Source organism: Typopeltis vanoorti, chromosome 2 (assembly GCF_054136105.1).
Source record: "Typopeltis vanoorti isolate ZY-2024b chromosome 2, IOZ_Tvanoo_1.0, whole genome shotgun sequence".
In the NCBI taxonomy this organism is placed as follows: Eukaryota; Metazoa; Arthropoda; class Arachnida; order Uropygi; family Thelyphonidae; genus Typopeltis; species Typopeltis vanoorti.
In genome coordinates this window covers 172,710,042-172,731,917 of record NC_143550.1, presented here as the reverse complement: position 1 = coordinate 172,731,917, position 21,876 = coordinate 172,710,042, and the positions used below count along the sequence as shown (strand labels likewise).

At 37.9% G+C, this 21,876-nt stretch overlaps 1 protein-coding gene across 1 annotated transcript in view; it reads right to left on the bottom strand.

The window, feature by feature from the left end:
* LOC150109672 (neurobeachin-like protein 1) overlaps positions 1–21,876 on the bottom strand; it is a 1,254,229-nt gene that overhangs the window by 591,258 nt on the left and 641,095 nt on the right. Inside the window, exon 29 of the mRNA XM_090413954.1 lies at positions 6,014–6,102. Coding sequence (XP_090270080.1) covers positions 6,014–6,102 — 89 coding nt within the window. The remainder of the gene's footprint in view (positions 1–6,013; positions 6,103–21,876) is intronic.

Genomic DNA, 21,876 nt, shown 5'->3' with positions numbered 1-21,876 from the left:
AGACTTTTCTTATTCCTAGCCTCTTCTCTCCATGTGAATTTGTGCACATTTTTATGTTGGAACATGGTGTTAGTAATAACCAGTCCATGTCCTGAGCAGAAATCCAACAGATATTTGCCATTATTATTAGCTTTGCTCTTTTCTCCAAATTTTCCCAAAATATTTTTGTATGTCTCACAATCATTTCCTACTCTACTATTTAGATCCCCAACAAGGACCAACTTTTCCTTTTTCATTGTGTCAGTTGCTTTTTCTAAAGCCTCAAAAAATTCCTCCACTTCTACCTTAGTAGAACCTTCTGTGGGACCATAGGCACAAATAAATCTCATTGTCCAGTTCCCCATTCTCATATTTGCCCACATTACTCTACTTGAGACTGACTGCCATTCAAGAAGATTAGCCTCATATTTTGTGTTGAATACTATGGCTACTCCTTCTTTTCCTTGATTGTTATTGCCTGAATATAACATTTTGTATTTATTGCTCAGAAAGATCTCACCAGTTTTGGTCTTTTTTTGTTTCAGTCACCCCTATTATGTCGATCTGGTACTTATCTAATTCCTCAGCTAGCTCCATTTCTTTGCCATTCAGGCTTCTTACGTTGATAGTACCGATCTTTAACTCTGGTGATGTTGAGTTGGGGTTTGTTTTCAGATTTGTTCCAGTAGCTGACTTTTCGCTGTTCCCCCTGGTTCCCTGGCAAAAACAACGGGGGCCTTGTTTAACCGGGCGACGCCCAAGCCGGCATGAAATTTTGTCATGTTGTACCATCATTTTTTATTTTGGTTTAACCAATAAGAATACAATTTGGTCGGCTAAATCCCAAATTGCCAGCCCATCCTCGTTCGTTCAGTATCAAAGTAGATACCCAACAGGGTGCACCACGAGAAGGTGAGGATTGGACATTAGGTCAGAAGCCCTGGTCGGTTCTCCGCATTCCTTTAAAGGCTATGTGGAGGTCTCCTCTCAGTTATACAGCTTTGACCCTTAAGCACCCCAGAGACAGCAGATTTGGAAATGGTAACTAGACATACAGAAATGTTTTGAGAAAATTTGGAGAAAAAAGCAAAGCTAATGATAATGGTAAGTACCTGATGGATTTCTGTTCAGGACATGGGTTAATAATTACTAACACCACATTCTAAACAAAAATATGTTCACAAATTCATACAGAGAGAGAGAGAAGACACAAGAAATAAGTCTCAGTGACTAAGTTATAGTTGGTAGCAATATTTTCATGCTAGATACAAGAGTATGTAAAGGATTTAAAATCAGAAGTCATCAATTTAGTTTTGAAGAGGATAAAATTGTATATTACATTGAAAAGAAAAGTGAATGAGAAAGTTTTAAAGCAAATGAAAGTCGAGCATCTTTCAGAGGTAAACTAGAGACTCAAATGAACAAATTTTATTCAAGAAAAAATGGAAGGGTTTGAAAACGAATCAAACCTTACTTCACACATCCTTACAAATCCTTACTTCACACATCAATAAAGCTGCCAAAGCAACAATACCAAGAGGCAAACAGAAAAATACCTGGATACCATGCCAGAAAGATCACAATATGGAATCAATGATTACAGAAAGAGATAATATCAATGAACAATTTAGAATTAATAAAACTGATGAATCCAGAAAGAAATTAATGGATATAACACACAAAACAGAGCAGGAAATTTGGAAGTGCAAGCAAGAGAAATGGGCAGAGCTTTGCAGTAACCTGGAAAAGACAGCCAACACTGGAACATTATTAGAATCCTAGACAACATCAAAGAAGAGAACCAACAGAAAACAAACTTCATCATAAATGCTGGGAAAGAAAGCTATAACAGACCAAGAAATGGCAACCACACTGGCAAAAAACTATTCAAACAACTCCAAACTTCAGTATAACAGAGGACAAGACCCTCAATAAACTCACAAGTAAGATACTAAAAACAAGCAAGAACATACCAATCTGATGACATGTTCTCTGAAGAATTTACACTAAGTGAAGTAAATTCATCAATTGAAAAAACTGCACCTAATAAATCTCCTGGTAATGATCTTATCTTTGATCATACAAGGAATTTAATGAACTTGGGTACAACAGTCTTCAAAGCAAGATCTCACATCTTATCTTTGATCATATGGTCTAACACCTTGGCAAAAACGTCAAAGAACAACTTCTGGACATTCTTAATACTTCTTGGTGAACAGGCAAACTACCAAAAGAATGGAAAAAATCAATTATTGTACCCATCCTAAAACCTGACAAAAATGCTGCAGAATGTCAAAGCTATAGACCTATCGCATTATCTAGCATATTCTGTAAAATTACTGAAAAAATCATACACTTCAGACTCATGCACTGGCTCACACTACTACCAAACTGTCTACAGAGTCTGTCATTTGACGACAGATCAATTTTTCTACTTCTGCCAAATAATAATAGGCTCATTTCAGGAAAAACCAACAAAAAAAAAACTGCCATATTCCTTGATATGACTGCTGCTTTTGATCGTTTTTGGATCAAAACATTATACAAATAGACATGATATCAGAATTAGAGGAAATGCTTTAATCTGGATTGCTGATTTCATGAGAGGAAGAAAGATCAAGGTTAGAATCAATGCAGCAATATCTACAGAGCAGAGAACCTGGGCTGGTGCTCCACAGGGCTTGGTACTCAGTCCCTTACTATTCCTTTTATACATCAATAACATTCATCCCTACCTTACAGAAGACACAAAAGCAGCTTGCTACACAGATGATATAGCCATCTGGAACACTAGTAATAAAATTGAAGAATTGGAAGAGATTCTAAGCAAATCCATGAGAGGATTAGAAAAATAGTCAGATGAACTTAAACTCAAAATCAACTCAAATGAAACAAAACTAAACACCTTTAGTATAGACAGGAAAAATAGACATTCCTATAATTTCAAAGTCATGATTAACAACAAGCTAATTTAAAAAGTCGCAAATCCAAAATACCTTGGTATTATGCTTGATCAGAATTATGTTTTACACACACATCTCTGACACTTCCAACAGGGCTCTCAAAAATTAAATATATTGAAAAGGCTTTGTGGAACAAATTGGGATGCAAAGCCAAAAATTCTCAAAACTACTTATACTACACTAATAAGGCCAATAATGGAATATGCAGCACCTATCTGGTCACCTTCGGCTTCATCGGTAAAGGAAAAATTAGACAAAATACAAGCAAAAGCATCCAAGATTATCATTGGTACAGTCTCATCCACTAACAACATCAGAGCCCAACAGGAATGTGGGCTCGACCTGCTGGAGGACAGACAGAAATTTGTCACCATAAAATTCATTAATAATATCAGAAGCTACCAAAGTGATCATATCTCCCTAAAAACTTATGAACATTGGAATCAAAAATGCAGACTTCACAGATCAACTTTACAATATAATGACACTATCAGGAAAGAAATAAATCTTGATCATCTAAATGCCCACATAAGCAAAGAACCTCTATTTTCCAGTCCTTTACCTTCAAATACTTCCCTAAATCTATACTTTACCAAACTGTACAAAAAAAGAATTAAAAGAAATGCTCAAAGAAAAAGGCCTAAATACTATCAACCTTCTTTCACCCTCCAAAAACGTTATTTGTTATGCTGATGGATTGTCAGACACCAATATGATTAATAGAGGTGCTGGTGCTCTCCTTCTACTCCCGAAAGGTGAAAGACTTTCAATAAAAGTTGGATCTGGGAGAATTGCTTCCAATTTTATAGGCAATAAATAAAGCACTCGAAGCTTACTTAAAATTATCATCATCTCAACAATCAGAGGGGATTATAATTTACAGTGACTCAAGAGCAGCTATGGAGGCAATCAAAAATGGCAATACCAAGCGCACACAAGACATCCATAAACTATTAAACCAACTAAAGTGTTTGGAAATAAGTTGCATTTTACAGTGGATTCCTGCTCATGTAGACATTGATTACAATGAAGCAGTTAATAAATTAGCAAAAGAGGTCAGAGAATTCAACCGAAAAACTGACAAGATAACTCTTGCTGATGCTAACGCAGTACTAAAATCTAAACTAATTCCACTAAAATCAGGGATAAACACCACATTCCTGAAATCAATGTTGACAGAAAGACTTCCCCCACAATAGCAAGACTTCGAACAGGAGATTTTAAAGAAAGAAGATCAATACAGATCATATGAAAAAACATATAGAAACTGCAATAAGTGCCCTAATACTGAAATGACACCCACTCACATTTTTATCAGTACAGCAATTACAGCAGCCTTGCAAGCAATAGGCCCTAATCCTGAACAGCTCTATATGAACAAAATCATCGACATAGCCAAAGCAATTCAAGGAGCACATGGAAATATCTAAGACTCTTCAAAGGACAAACAACAACAGAGTTAAAGTATTACAGTTATTTAGGCTGTAATTTAGGTTCAATAGTAAAGATGGAAATTAAATACAGAATTAGCAAAGCTAGTGAAAAATATGGTAAAAAATTAGTGAAAACAATAAACTAGCTGTATACAGGACAGTGTTTAAATCAGTTTTAGCATATAGATCTAAGAATTTCATTAGAAATAAAATACTTTATCTAAGACTAACAGATATGAGTTTTATGAAAGATTAGGGAAGTAAATTATGGCAGTATCATATTAAAAGTATCATAGTAAGAAAGAGCTTGAAATTGTTTATATTCAAGAATGTTTGAACAGAGCAAATCTTAAATAGTATAGTTACTTAAATAGAATGTGAGAGGAAATGTTAGCAAAACAAATATTTTTTGTCAGGATGTCAAAAAGATGAAGAGGAAATCAAGATTAAGATGGAATTATACTGACATATTAAGAAGTTCATTAAAACAATTAGACCAAAAAATCACAAAATATAAGATTAGACAATAGTGGAGTCCTAAAAGATATCAGTTAAGGCAGACATGAAGGAAAAGTGTTGATAAGAAGTTAGCAATAATATAAACTTTTCATATAGTGCTATCATATTATCTTGTTACTCTTTGAGGATACATATCAGGAATCTGATGATGGTGAAAGATGTGAGACTACCAGCACCCTACTAGCAAATGGCTTGCAAAAGTTACATGATTTGTTTACAGAGCATGGATTTAGAATTATCTAATCCTCAGCCTATTCACAGTACTTTTGTGATTATTCACATAAAAATATTAAAAAATAATATTAAATAAAAACCTATGTAGCTAATAATTATCCCTCCATAGTATGTAAATTATAGCTAATGGAGAGTTATAACTGAAGGGGATACTGCCAATTTTGAAAGCCAGTTTGTCTTCAAACTAGAAATTATTACACATAATGTGTCTGTAATAGCGTCATTGATAACATTCCAAATCAAAGTTTCACGTAGTAATTATAACCTCCTATTTATATTCTTTTGCTACTCAGGTAGGACATCTTTTATTTATGTTTTGCTGAAAGTTAAGTTGTTAGAAATATGTTAAAAGTTTCATGTTTGGATGATGAATATAGAAAACCTGTGCCTAGCAGATATAGCATGAGTGGAAACATCTGGCTTATCAGAATGAGGCACAAACTTTGAGGTTATCTTTGTGTTCATTGAAATCTATCTGAATAGGCAGACCTGTCTGTCCATGATATGAGAGACCACACAAGCAGAGAATTCTGTAAACTCTTGGATAGAAATAAGAAGGATATTTGTCCTTTGCAGAGTGTAAGAATGAGTTTAGTTTGTGAACTGCATAGAAGAAGACAAGGTGAATCTAGTGTACAAGCTATATCCAAACAGCTTTAGAAACACAATTGTCTAAATTTTTTTCTAGGTTTTTTTTTTTTTTTAAATCAGAATTTTAATTTCCAAAGGCCAGTTCCAAGTAACAATGAGTTTGTGGAATTCTCTCTAGTTTTGTATATGAAAGTTATTCTTCTGTTATCCAATAAGTTTTAAATCGACAAATAAAAAACTTAAAAGAAAAAAACTTGTATCAACAAATAATAAAAATAACTGCATTAAACTTACTCTCTTTGCAACTTCCAACTTCAGAGATACATCCAAAGTAAGAATAAAATTCATGAAAGCCAGAACACCTTGATAACTTCCTTGAGAACCTATTATAAATTATGCTGTATTACCATTAGGATCATAAATATATAATAGTCATTGTTCACTTCCCACAGTTTCACAAGTTACATTAAAATAGTATATTTCTTTCTCATGTGGTCATTTTTCCCCAGAAAAAAAAAAATCAAATAAACTAATATAATTCCTAGGATGTAGGGAAAACAGATTTGAAGAGGGATTCTGAGAAAAGTAAGGAGAAAAAGAAATGGCTTGAGGAAAGTATAGAGAAATCACATCTAATAAGTAGTATTAGTGAAACTTATTATAAACCCAGGAATGAGCTGTTATGTCTGTACGTGAATGCTAGAAGTATCAGAAAAAGAGAAATGAAATAGTTGCAATGATTGAGATTGTTCTCAATCTTCAACGATTGAGATAACATTGAGTTATATGCAGCGGTGAGCTATGAAAATTTTTACAAAGGGCTTGCATCGTCAAGCAAAAAAAAAAAAAAAAAAAGCTGTATTTCACACAAAAGCTTTTATCAATACAGCTTGTGTACAAATTCCAATCAAAAAGTATGAGAGGACGATGAACCTCTAAAGGCTATCATTTTTAAACAAATATTTCATGATCTAAACATGCTTAATATGTTTCAAATAATTTTTTTTTTTTGAAAAATTTTAACAAAGGGCTTGTGAGAGCCCCTTATAGCTCACCACTGGTTATATGCAATATAGAACTCAGTGCTACCACTACAGTAAAAAAAAAAAAAAAAGAAACCCAGGTTTACAAGAAGGATGTACTAGAACTGTTGTAAATGTTCAGCATGAAATCACATTTGACAGCTCATAGTTGATTGCTTATGAGTGCATGGCTAGCACTGATGTAAATGTGATTAGCACCTGGCGATTTGATGGTTTCTTTAAATTTAGCCAAGTTTGGAATTATCTTTGAGTTGTAGTATTTTTAAACAGGAAATCCTTGCTCATAGCTTATCTTGTTGTACATAAAGTTTGCCAAGTTTATGGATCTTTTTGGTAATTTCTTCGCCCAGAAGGATAATTAGATGAGTTTTTAATGGCAATTATGACATATTAGACACATGTACTCAAAAAGAATAAATAATTTTATTAATGCAAATATTTTGACCAGAAGCAAACTGGCCATCATCAGCGCATTAGCACAATAAAAACAAAGTGAAGCTAGAACAAAGAATGTTAATTCTATTTACAGAGCTGATCAAAAATGATTTTGTAAAAAACAAATACATCATATCTGTGAGATAGCACTGAGTTCTATATTGCATATAACTCAAATATACCAACTCCAAGAAACTAATGAAGAGTTCAAATTTCTTACATCTCAGGCATCTCTGAACCTGTTTGAAGAATATTAAAGAAATATAACTTGATACCAACATTCTCTGCTTTTTTTTTTTTATGTTGGGCCCATACACAGGAGGTTGGTTGGTCAACCTATAGTACTGTGTATGGGTAGTGGGTTGGGAAAGGAGGAATTTGTTTACATTTGATTTGAATGACTTTCAATTGTATTGGGAAAACACAGCAGGTGGGAGACTTTCCACAGTGCAGAAGTTGCAGGGATGAAGGAAGAGGAAAAGAAACTTGTTTTGTTTGTTTCTAGGTGAACTGAGAAGGGATGTTGTGCAGCAGCTGTATGTGTTCCAATGAGTTTAGTACTGAGCAGAGGAATTGTTGATGATTTTTCAGATGAGAATTTCCCATTGAAATATTTGTAGAATATACATACTGCAGAGACCATACGTCTGTGTGAAAGAGGTGGGGGTTGGAGTTGGTAAGGAATGGATCATTGATAAGTCTAACTGCTCTCCTCTGTATTGAGTAGAGCATTTTGAGAGAGCTTTTTGGGGACCCCCTCATATGTGAGAGCAGTATTCAATAGTTGGGCGGATTTGTGACTTGCATAATGTTAATAGCTGTTTGGGGGTGAAGTAACGTCTTGAGCAAAAGAGAAATCCTGGTTTTTTTGAGGCTGAGGATGCAATGTTTGAGATATGTTTGTGCCAGGAGAGGTTTGATGTGAGGGCGATTCTAAGGAGCGAGATCTCAAACTGTCTGGAAATTTGGGTACCGTCAAAAAGGATACTGGGAAAAAATGGTCTTTTTTATGGGAAATAGTACAGAATTGGGTTTTATTGGCATTGAAATTTATAAGGTTATTTGAACCCCATTGCAGGATGGTTTTGAGATCGGAGTTGAAGGTGGTGGTGGCTGATGTTCTGTAGGTTGAGGTGACTTGTGTAGGGTAAGGCTTATCAAATACAAGCGAGGAGTGTGCTGACATCTGCAAAACTGTGTATTGGGTTGGAGGTCAATTGCAGTAGGTCATTGATATATAGTAGGAAGAGGGTTGGTGAGAGGACAGAGCCTTGTGGGACCCCAGCATGAATTGGGTGGTGAGAGGATAGGGAGCCATCCACCATCACACACACAGGGTGCATCCAGACAGAAAACTTGCAATCCACCTACAGAAGTCCTGGGTCAGGCCGAATGATGGTAGTTTGCTTAGTAGGCCTTTGTGCCAGACCCAGTCGAAGGCTTTGGAGATATCTAATGCAACCACTTGAGATTCACCAAACCTCTCCATTACATTTGTCCAGAGATGGGTGATGTGAGTAGATCTCCTGTTGATTGGCAGTGACGGAATTCATACTGGCCATCATTTATTTGGCGAGTGTCTTCAAGATAGTGAAGGAGTTGGGAATTGATGGTTTTTTCATTACAGGACTGAGGTAAGCGAGATAGGGTGGTAATTGGATGGCAGTGACTTGTCACCCGTCTTGGGAATGGGCTGAATATAGGCCAATTTCCAGTTTGAGGGATAGATTCCAGTGGAGTAGGAGAGTGTATATAGGTGACATAGGATGGGGATCAGTTCTGGAGCACAAACTTTCAGGACAATTAGGGAAATGCCATCAGGGCAGGGAAACTTCTTTGTGTCTAATTTGGACAGCATTTTTCTGATCTCATCCTGGCAAAAGGATATAGGGGACATTTTATGTTGAGTGCCTGGAATGGTTGGGGGACATTTACCATCGTCAGTTATGCATATATTTGAAGCAAAGTATGAGGCCAGAAGATTGGCTTTTTCTGTGGGTGATGATGCAGTAGAGCCATGGGGGTGTGATAGGGGTGGGAATAGTGTTGGACAGAAGATACAGCCAATTGCTTTGGTGAGAGACCAAAAGGCTCGGCTGCCGTTTGAACAGGCTGCTAGTTTCCTGCTTTATACTCTTTCAAACTCTGTTTTGGAAGCGTTCATTGTTTTTTTTTTTTTGCATCTATTACGGGCTTCGGTGTAAGCTTTGAAGGAAGATGGGTTCTTGATTTCAGCCAGTTGTGGTATGTTTGGTGTTTCATCTCTACAGCGTTGGTACATCTTTTGGAGAACCAGGGTTTCATCAGGGAATGGCAGTTCAGAGTGCTGTGTGGAATGTATGTATTCATGCCGGTGAGGATTACTTTGGTAATAAGCTCAGTGCATATGTTTGGGTTGGAAGGTCGGAAGCAATAGTCCAACCATGGGAATGCGGCATAGAAGTTGCAGAGGCTGTCCCACTTGGCACTGTTATAGTGCCAAACTACTCTTGTATGAGAGCGTCTGTGTAAACGTTGTTGCATGGGGGAGGAAATGAGCACTAGGTTGTGGTCAGAATTGCCCAGGGGGCTCACTACCTTCACTGTGTATTTGAAGGGGGTCATTGGTGAGGAAAAATCTAGGGTGTTTGGGGAGTGGTTTGGGTTATCTAGTATTCTGGTTGGCATCTGGACAAGTTGTGTAAGGTCGTTGGTGATGGCAAATGTTTCGGCATCTTCACCTGCAAGATCTGTACAACTGGAGGAGGAAAGCCAGCTAGTGTTGTGGACGTTAAAATCTCCTAAGAGGATAATTTTGCGGTTGGGAAAGTGGGATTGGAGAAAGTCGATTTTTAAGGGAGAGAAAATTAAAGAGCTCAGAATGGTTGGTTGTGTTGGGGAGCAATAGAGACAGCAGATGAATTGGACTGAGCGGGGAAGGGATATGTTCAACCAAAGGAGGTCGAAGTTGGGCGATTCTAAGTTAGGTGCTCTGTGGCAAGGTATGTCAGAGTGGATGCATACGCAGACACCATTAATAAAACCTGATCATGACTACCATCTCTAAGGACAGACATCACTGCCCTTCTGTGTATACACCAAGTTCCATGTGAGTGTAATCTTTATTTTGGACAATCTGGTTATTCTGCTGAAAGAGGAATACAGGATTTTCAATCTTGCATGCTTATAATAATTGTGAAAAGTTCAGCTTAGCATGTGTTGATACCAAATGTAGAATCTTCTGGTCATGAAACTGATTGCTTCACTGAAATAGTTGCAGTAATAAAGATTATTAATTACTGTTGTGAATACTTGTGCCTAATAAACATGCGTTCACACTAGTTTGCTAATAGTGGATTATATCAAAGATATCAATATACCTTGTTTAACTGTTTCTACGTCGAGGATGGCTTGTTAGTTTCAAGCTGAAATATTAATAAAAAATATTATTGTTTCTTGTTTTTAATTTTAAAAGTATATTCATGATGACAACACAAGCGCCTCTGAAAACTTGTTCATCTCAGGTATTGCTGTCATTTGGTATTGACAATTTTGGTCAGAAAGATTTTGGTCCAAATCTCATCTAGAACATGAAGAACTTTTATTAGTACTTTTCATGTGGAGGTAGAAAGGTTTTCCTTCCTGGAAACTCAGTTTTTCATCTTACAAAACAAAAAGCTTTCCAGATGAACACCTGCAATTTACAGACAATGCAGATAAGATTAACTGATCTATCATAAGGAGTAATCAGGTTTCTAAGATGACAATTTATTTGACTATGTCAGGCCATTGAGCCTACCACAAAAAGGAAGATGGCAGTGTTGATATGAACTCTTCACATTCTGCTTGAATATTTTCTCTCTTGCTTATTTTATTTAAAAATTTTTCATAATTACTGTAAACATCCAGATTATCTTCATATTTTATGCCACTTTAATCATCTATAATTGCTTTTATAATATTCTATACCTAATTTTTAAGTTTTTCAATAGTCTCCAGAATGTTTTGCTCTCGTCATGTTTTTTTTTTTTTTAATCAAAGACTTAGCTAAGCCTCAGGGGATCTGCTGACATACTTGAAATGAACTTTCAATATGTTTTTTTCAGGATTGTTGTTTTAACTCTTCATTAGTCCACAACGAAGTTCAAAGTTTTTCCTCCTAGAAAAGAACTTGACCACATACCATGCTTGCTGAATCATTGTTATCTTCAAATGTTTCTATAGAATCTTATTTTCAAAATCTTTATAAAATAAATCCTCCAATGTTTGTTATTCCCTATAGGGAATAGGTGATGTCATTTTAACGTTATCTGACTTTCTGGAGAATGAGTGGGCAGTTCAATCTCTGTCAGTCAGAAATAGCTGGTGCAAGACGAACACATGCATCTACAGATATAGGACACACCAGGATGCATAGGGTTAACCATCTTCTCCTCGGAGCAGTCATGGTTTCAAATCATAATAGGTCATACCTAAAACGAACGTAATGAGCCACTAGGCATAATATTTGTGAATGTAGGAGGAGGATAGTTGAGCGGTTGCAATAATGGCAAAAGCAACTAAGGGTGCAAAAGCCACTATCTAATTAACTGATATGTTCTCTAGCCAGTTCTCCTGTTCTGAAGTGTGAGGAATCATTATTTCTTGGAGGAAAAAATCCTGCTACTTCTGCTGAGACTAGCTAACTCAACTTCAAATTTGAACAAACTGAGGATTACTAAAGGTCCTTCATGTTCTAGATGAGATTCAAACCCCCAGTCTTTTCAATTAAATGGAAATGTCATGTGCTTCATAATTCACTATATGCACTTAGCACCAACTATGAAGTTATGCATTCAACATTAACTAGGATATTATGTACTCAGCACTAGCTATAATATTGAGTACTCAATACTATATATGCACCCAGCAACAGCACTACTTAATGAAACAGATTGTGCTACATGTATTTGCATCTTTGATCTCATGAACTTAATTGGCTGTCACCCACAATGAGGTTGTTAATACAACCTCAGTGAGGCAGTGAAAAATATACCTAATTCATTCACTTATCAGTTTTATCTATTATCACACCTGCTTATTCCAGATGATTTGTCTACAGATTCTTAAATACATAAATACTGATTTCTATATTCTCAAGTGGAGTTTTAACTTTAATGAGAGTTCAAAAATACCAGTTCCTTTCTAAACATGCATTTTTAACATGGTACTACCACTCATGTCATATACTCACTTCTGTAAATGCATTCTCATATCTATGTTGAGTCTTTAATCAACTGTTTTTAACTAACTCACATCAGACCTATATGTTTAAACTGGTTTGAACACTGTCTTATATACTATTGGCTTGGTATTTTTAGATGATTTCTCTCTTTTTACAGTTTTATATTAAATTTTTTGGCTAGTTATGCTACCATATGAGAATTAGTTATTCCCATATCTATACCGACATTTAATTTGCAGTCTTTACTACTTTAATTTTTAACTTGTAGAACACGTTAAAACTAAAACGTTTAACATGTTATACAAGTTTTGATGTGAATTGCATTCTTAATAGTGAACCGTGCAGAGGTCCTGGTTCAGACTCTTTTAGCCCTGGGTCTAAATGATGACTTAAATTTTTCGCAAGTTAGCTGAAAGAAAGAGACTTCATGACTAGTTTTTCTAAAGTTAAACCTCAGAAGTATAGAATGTTGACAAAACTGATGTTCAGGCTGCTACAATGTAAAATATGCTAAACTGCTGAGATGAATTTAAATGCATTGTGTAATAGCATTAGCTTGCTTACTGGAAGTAGCCAAAAACCAAGTTAGGACTGTACAAAAATCTCATTTAATTTTTACCCACTTCTTCAAGCATTCAAAATGAATGATGTTTTAAGAGTTAGGTTTGACATTATAGAGAGAGTCAAGATTTCCAAGACCACAGCTATAAAACAGTTATGCCACAGAATGGTTGCTAGGCAGTATCCTGCATAGAACATAATGGTATGGTTTAGGATGCCAGTTAATGATTAATCTTCCTGCTACTATTCTGCCAAGTATACCTGAACAGAATCCAAGTTAGATGATTCTCACCTGGCTTTTGTCAAGAATTTCAGCAAGCTACTCTGAAAATTGGAACCACAATTTGAAGAGGAGCTTGGTAAAATTCTCAAATGTGTATGGATTAGTAAAGAATCCATTACTGTATAGTCCATGTACTTCTCAACATCAACTCAATTTAAACAATACCACTGAAAACAGAAATAGATAAACATGTGAAGAAAGGCAATTCAACATTAACAACATTCATTTTCATCTCCAATCTACATTGTGGAAGGATGACAGAACTGGTGAAAATGGTAGAATAATAACCACTGTGAAGGATATAGTTGAGATATTAAAACCAATTCATAATGGTATTTCATCCTCATGAAAGTGATAAGATGAAGAACTCAAATGCAATGGGAAGAGGAGAAGAAGTACTGATAGTGAGGGAAAAGGAGGTATATGAGGAATTGAGTCCTCATGATAATGAGTACTCAATTCCTTTTATGTGAATAAGGATGTAGGCATTCATGATATATCACCACATGTTTTGAGGGAATGTTCCAGGGGTTTATTATTATTATTATTATTATTATTATTCAGGCCTCCAAGGAGTCAAAAGACTCATCGAGGGAGGTCCTTCCTAAGACATAAAGTCTGTCAAGACTCATCGAGGGGAGGTCCCCCCCTGAGAAACACAAAGTTTATCATCCACTCTTTAAACGCACTGACCGTTCTCGCTCCCACCACTCCATCAGGCAATGCATTCCACGGCTCAACCACCCTCCACACAAAGAAACCACTCCTTACCCTCTTGCTCACAGTTTCCTTTCGTAACTTCCAGGGATGGCCTCTTGTCATCACTCCTTCCCGCTGATCAACCAAGCGAAAGAACTCCCCAGTGTCAACCCTGTAACCACCTCTCAACAGTTTAAAAGTCTCAATCATATCACCTCTCCTTCTTCTATCCGCCAAACTCTGCAGTCCACATTCTCTCAGCCGATCCTCATAACTATCCTTGTACAGTCCTGAAACCATCTTTGTCATCCGTCTTTGTATCCTTTCCACAGTTAATTTATCCCCTTCAAATCCTGGGGACCAAATCTGAGAACAATAGTCCAAGTGTGGTCTGATCAGAGACTTATACAACGGAATGATAACTATCTTATCTCTGCAGGTCAGTGTCCTTCTCATAATAGCAGCAATCCTCTGTGTTACCTTCACCACCTTTGCAATATGTCCCCTAAACTTCAGGTTTCTATCAATCATCAACCCCAGATCTCTTGTCTCCCCTACTTCCTCCAGTATAACTCCTCCCATAGAGTATGCAGCATCCCATCGATGTTTCCCAAACCTCAAGACCTTACATTTTGCTGCATTAAACTGACACCCCCATTCATTTGCCCATCTATCTAGCTTATTTAAATCCTCTTGCAGGGCTACCACATCTGCGCTATTACTAATAATCCTTCCCAGCTTCGCATCATCCGCAAATAACTGAATATCCCCCTGCAATCCACTGGCTATGTCATTGATATAAAGGTTAAACAATATAGGTCCTAGTACTGAGCCCTGTGGGACCCCACTTGTAACCCTCTGCCTCCTGGAAACTGCTCCACGATACACAACTCTCTGATACCTATCAGACAGCCAATCCTGAATCCAGTTGACCAATCTGACATCCAGACCCATGTGCTGCAACTTAAATATCAGCTTATCATGTGGCACCCTGTCAAATGCCTTCGCCAAGTCTAAGAAAATTGCAGTATATGCCTTTCCCTCATCTAATGCTCTTGTAACTTTATTATAAAAGGCTAGCATATTGCTAAAACAAGAGTGTCCTTTCACAAATCCATGTTGATTCTCACAGATAACATTACCCTCATCTGCCCAATGCTATACACGGTCCCTCACTACTTTCTCCAAGATCTTAACAACTACTGATGACACACAGACTGGCCTATAATTAGACACTTCCAGTCTGTTACCACCCTTATGCAATGGCACTATCTTACCTTCCTTCCATTCCCTGGGCACCTTTGCCAAAGCCAGACTTTCATTGTAAAGCCACGTTAAAGGTATTGTCAATTCGCTAGCACATTCTCTCAAAACTCGTGGCGAAATACCATCCAGTCCCACAGCTTTACTGACATCCAGAGTACTCAGTATCTGAAACACACTCTCCTCCTGTACCTCCAGACCTCGTACCAGTCCTATCCCTCTAGCATTAAAACTGACTCCTCTAGGATGAAATACTCCAATAAAGTGTTCATTGAACAATTCCACTATGTCCTCTGCATCAGTCACTCTATTCCCATTTTTATCCCACAATATCATTCTTCCACAGTCATTTCTCCTCCTACTGGCCACATAGCTAAAAAATTCCCTAGGATTTTCTTTGGATCTTAGGGCCAATCTCCTCTCATATTCCAGTTTCGCTTTCCTTACCACACGAGTCACTCTTCTGGCCTGTGTCTTATATTCTTCACCCATCCTCTCTTCACCTGTCTCCTTATATCTCTTCCATAGCCTCTTTTTCGCATGCAGTTCCTGTTTAATGTTGTTTGTCATCCACTTTACTCCAAATTGCGCCCTCTTCTTCACTCGTGGTATACAACTTACCATTGCTGATAACAAATATTCTTTCACAATTTCCCACGCACTGGTGATATCCCGGCCTTCCAATTCCTCCCTCCATGAAACTTCCCGAAGTTGACGTCTAAGACTATTATAATCACCTGCCTTATAATTCCACATAAGTTCCCGTCTCTTTGATACTCCTGCATGTCTATTCATTTTCCAAGTCAACACCATATGGTCACTCTCTCCAACTGGTGGGAGAGACGTCAACTCAGTTATTATCAACTCTTCTGATGCTATAACCAAATCCAAAATTTTTGAACCTCTTGTTCCCTCTGTTACATGTTGCCTAAGACATTTGTCCCTCAAGAATTCTAGAAATTCCATTCCCCTATTGTTACATGCATCTTCCTCTCTCCAATTTATACTACTGAAGTTAAAATCTCCCATAACAATCATTCTTCTTGCACTTGCCAAACTTAGCTGTCTAAACATCTCCTGGTCCCCATCCTCTGTGCTCCTGGGTCTGTAGCAACACCCCACTAAATATCCTGTCTTGCCTACCTCTACCTCACACCATACGCTCTCAAAATCATTTGTCTCACTTCCTTCCAAATTCTCCACTCTTAGAGGACATAGGTCATCACTTATCATAAGCAGCATCCCACCACCACGCTTTCCCCTCCTATCCTGACGAAAAATGCTATACCCAGCGACTTCTATACCTGTTTTTATATCCCCTTCTGTCAACCACGTCTCAGTGATCGCAATAATTTTTGGCCAGGCTGATGCTATCTGCGCCACCAATTCCTTTCCCTTATTCCGGATACTCCTGGCATTAGTATACAGCATATAAATGCCATTGTTTCTATACCCAGCCTTATCCCTTCTAGACTCCACTGGGCTCAGTGTTACCTGACATTGTCTCCCTTCTCCCAAGTATCCATTCCCACAAGAGGCCACCCCTGCTATCATCCTCCCTGGGACACACTGACTCGTTCAGAACAGCAATCTCTCCAGATGCCTACGTCCTTCCTCATTCAAATGTAAACGGTCTCTCGCATACAACTCCTCTCTTTCCTCAAACACACTCCAGGCATCCACATATACCAGTCCTCTCTTGTCACACATTCTCGCTATTATGCCATTCAATATCACCGCTCTTCTGCTCAGCTCATCATTATCATACCTAGGCAACACGCACACTATTTTTCCTCTCTCTGTCTTCTTCCGTACAGTCTCAAGCAAAAATCTCATATCTCTTGCTGCCCGACTTACATTACCACTCAAGTCATTCGTTCCTACCATCACAATCATCTCATCCACCCTTTCTATTGTTCCTCCTGGCAAACACTCCTCACGCATCCTATCTTGAACACCACGGATCATTGAGTCGCCATACATTATACCTCTTACCATTCCCTCGCTCCTATTGTTTCCATTCTCTCCTCTTCTTTCATTCCCATACCTCTCTCTTCTACTGTTTCCATTCTCTCCTCTTCTAGCACTCCCATACATCTCTCTCATTCCATCTCTCCTACCATTTCCATTCTCTCCTCTTCTAGCACTTCCATATCTCTCTCTCATTCCGTGTCTCCTACTGTTTCCATCCTCTCGTCTGCTAGCATTCCCATACCTCTCTCTCATTCCCTCTCTTCTACTGTTTCCATTCTCTCCTCTTCTAGCACCCCCATACCTCTCACTCATACTCCTTAAATTCTCTCTCTCTCCTACTCTGATTTGCCTTGCATTTATCTCTTCCATTCTCCTAATCTTATCTTTCATACTTCTGCTCTCATTCACTAGACATTCCACCTCCTCTTTCAACTCATCTATCTCCCTCTGCAGGTCAGTCACTCTTAATCTAAATTCACTCTCCCATACAAAACCATCTCCTAAACTTCCACAGTCACTCACACCTTCCACACTATCAACTATTATTTTCTCATTCGCTCCTATCATACTACTTGTCTTCCTATTCTCCGTTCCTGGAGCAACAAAGTCGGATATCGATATATCTAATGTATTTATTTCCTCCAACTGCCTGCATTTGGCGCACATACGCTCTCCACTCTCTTTAACAAGCCACATATGTAATTCCCGAGAAGCATACATGCCGCAAGTACATCATGCCACAAAGTCCTTTATGATATTGCTAATAATTGAGTTCTTAAATGGCGGAGGACTTGGCGTTACGCCACTTGCGACTGCTGCTGAATCTACCATCATTCCTTACTGCCGAGTAGCGTTATCTTTAATAATTATTCAATTAATAAATAAGAGGGGAAAAAAGTACAAACATCAGAACATTTAAAGTACTAAATATAATTAAATAAATGAAATATAACTAAATACAGTAACTTAGCTTCGTTTTGTCTTCCACCGTTACGCGTTCGATTCCGACGGTACCAACATATATTGTATCGCGACAGCAACTAACTTCCAAAAAAACAACCACTGAAGTACACTCGTATTCAGAGAAACAATTTAGCACTCAAAAACGTAGAAAAAAACGGGGAAAAAAGCGGACTATTCACCGATTAAAAATCACTTTCTTCTGCACAGCTCAAATTCACCGCCACGTGCTACGGCGAAGCTAGCGCCACCCGGATACTCACCCGTTTAATCAACCCGCCTGTTTAATACCCACCCGTTTAATCAACATTGTTGTTGATTAACATGAGTCTCAGACTGGGCCAAGTTCCGAAGGAATGGAAAGAATGCAAAATTGGTCCCATTCACAAGGAAGTGATGCCTAAGTCTTCAAATTATAGGCAATCTGTGTGTGTGTGGAACTGCTGTTAAAGTGTTAGGGATTAAGTTGACAACAGCAGCATTCTCTTTCATAGTCAGCATGGGTTTGCTAAAAGAAGATCATGTTTTAGTAATCTACTTTCTTATTATAACAAGGTAACAAATGCAATGGACTAGGGAGATGCAAAATCTAAATATACAGTGGTATATTTAGATTTTGTAAAGACCTTTGATAAACTGCCACAAGACCAACTGGTCATGAGGTAATTAAATTGGAAAGGATGGGGTTGGAGAGTGAATTAGTGCACTGGATTGGAGAATGACTGCCAGACAGATACAGTAAGTTGTGTATAGGGGAACAAATTATCAAAAGAGGAATGTCACTAGTGGTGTGCCTAAGGATCTATTTTGGGGCCATTAATGATTATTTTGTGTTAATAATAGTGGGAAATATCTGGTGATATTCAGTTGTTTGCAGATGATGCCAAGTGAGGAAGAAGTATAAAGAGAAGAGTAGATTCTGTAGCCTTGCAAGAGGACTTGAATAACTAGATTGGAAGACAAATGAGTGGAGTTAACAGTTCAATGTGCCAAAGTGGGAAAGCATAGTGAATGCAACTAGAGATGAAGGAGCATATGATCACCAGATGGCAAACAAAAACCTGAAATTTTGGAAACACTACTAGAATTGTGAGGACAGGACAACAGATTATAGCAATGATATAAAGAATACTGACATGTAGAAACCTTTGATCAGACCTATTGTGCACAGATTTATACACCTGGTTTCAAAAGGATGAAGAAATATTGAAAATCAGATCAATGTGGATGAAGTTGTTCATCATATGGGAGAGAGATATGATTAAGACATAATCTGGTAAGGGTTATGACCAGATTAAGGTAGATGAGGTTTTTCATACAGTAGGGGGAAGAGAGTGGAAGAGCTATCCTATTTGCAAGAAACTTCAGTCCACAAATTCTCAATTTGTCCTCAAAATTTACATTCCACAGTCCCAATCCTTTGCACCCACTCCACTGTATCTGTATCTGCACACAATATTCCAATAGGCCAACAGGTGAGGTCGTATCACAGTCTTGTCAAGAGGCAAAATTACTTCCTTTTTCCTATGTGTCAAAGTTCATTTCAGCATTGCAATTATCTGTGGAGATGCATTTGAAATCTCTGCTGCATTGTCTCTGAATTTCAACTTTCTATCTACTAACATTCTAAGATACCTTTACTGATCAATTTCTTCTAGCACAATCATGCCAATGGATATCTCATCAGATCAAAGTTTAATTTTGGCAAATGTAAAGCATAGATTTACATTTGGTACCAGTAAACTTTTTCTGCATGTCAGTCCCACTCCCAGTTACCCTGCCTATTATTGCAACAGGTAATATATAGCAGTAAACAGCTATATATTACCTGTTAAATCCTTCCTAATGTCATTAATGTAAGGATTGAATAATAAAGGACCAAGGGCTAACTGACTGGGCACACCATTAGTTATCTCAAAACTTGAAGACTCATGTCCCACCACAATTTTGTGCAAGGATTATATGCCAGTTGACTGAGAAGCCTCTTGACTCGTTAACTGACAGTTTCTTACTCATATACTATCTGGCAGCTGGCCTGCTTTAGCACCCTTTTAACTAATGTAACCTCAATGGAAGAGTTTCTAGGTCTCACGTTTCCAGTCACTCAGAATGCCCCCCCCCACACACTCTCTAACTGTACCAAGCCTTGTGTCCTTTGGCACTACAAAGGTATCAAGTGGCAATACCTCCATCCAGAACTACTACTCTTCTTTCCCATCGCATGATTACTACTTCCACTCTTCTGACCCTGACACCTGCACAGAGGGCTTCTAATTGACAGGGATGCACAATATACAGCCTCTCCCTTTCACGTCAACTCCACCTTCCCATGGTGTATCCTGTTTCTAAAAAGGTGTTCTAGAGCACACAGTGAGCATTCCTGCTACAAAGAATATCTTCCTAGTTGGAGGAAATACCAACTATATCCACTAGGTGGCAGATGACTTTCACTGAAATGCTACCACCACCACCCTACTTATTGAAGGCCTGAAGTGGCAAAGGCTATATTATGCATCCAGAGGAGATATTCTGGTCTCTGTCCCTCCCTCTCTTCTCCATGCAGTGTGAGCATGCTCTTCAAAGGCATGCCAAACATAATGGGAGACCTAGAAACTCTTCTATTTTGAGGTTACATCAGTTAAAAGGGTTCTAAAGCAGGAAGCTGCCAGATAGTATATGAGTAAGAAACTGTCAGTTAACGAGTCAGGAGGCTTCTCAGTCAACTGGCACATAATCCTGCTGCCACAAACTTTGTCAGGTCATGCTTGGAAAAGGGGTCCAAGCAGTGGAATGTGGGAGGCACTGTTGAGGCTATGGAATGACAAGGAGACTGGTCACTCTCTGCATGGGCATCATGTTCCCTGTCTTTCATCTAACAATAAACCAAAAATGAAATGGAAAAACAATGACAGCAACACTGCAAACAGAATAAATCTCCCTTTGACAACTAATTCATCCAAACAAATCAGACCAAGCACAATTTCAAACAAACCAGAATCCCTACCAAAAAAAAAAAAAAAAAATCATTTTCACATCCACCTACAGCAATAAATTCCAACACAAATGACATTCATCACTACTTACAGACATCCAAATCAGACCTTCTCTTCATACTGTATAAACCATACTGCAGTTACATAAGCCAAAGTTCACCTTCAATGCCCAAATTATATTCTTAATGATTCATCTCACCACAATGGTGGCACCTGTGCCTTTCTGACATTCCAATCAATGTTGGTTCCATGTGATATGACATTGCCTGCTAAAGAATGCCAAATTTTAGAATCCCTTGACTCAGACCACCTCTGACTCAAGATATTCTTGTCCCACTTAGTAACATTTGTATGCTATGTTTACGAGTCCCCAAACTCTTAAAAGCACTCAGACCACTTCATCTCCATGAAGCTTGACCACCATTAATCCACCTATCCAACATAAAGTCATCCTCCTAGGAAGCCTGAATGGCCACAACTCAAACTTGTATCCCCTTCCTCAACCTTACTGATCCAGCTGGACATGATGCAAAAGTTTTTGCTATAAGCAACACTCTAACACAAATATATCTACATAACTGAATTCCTGATAATCTCCTTTCCTAATACCCTTAATCTTTTTTTAACTAGTTCTCTTTCCAGATACACTGTAGGGGTCACCTATCTTGGAAAAACTGGGACTACAATCTTGTGTAAGTTTTCCATCTCACAGAACACCCTTCCTCTGACTACATCTAACCTCA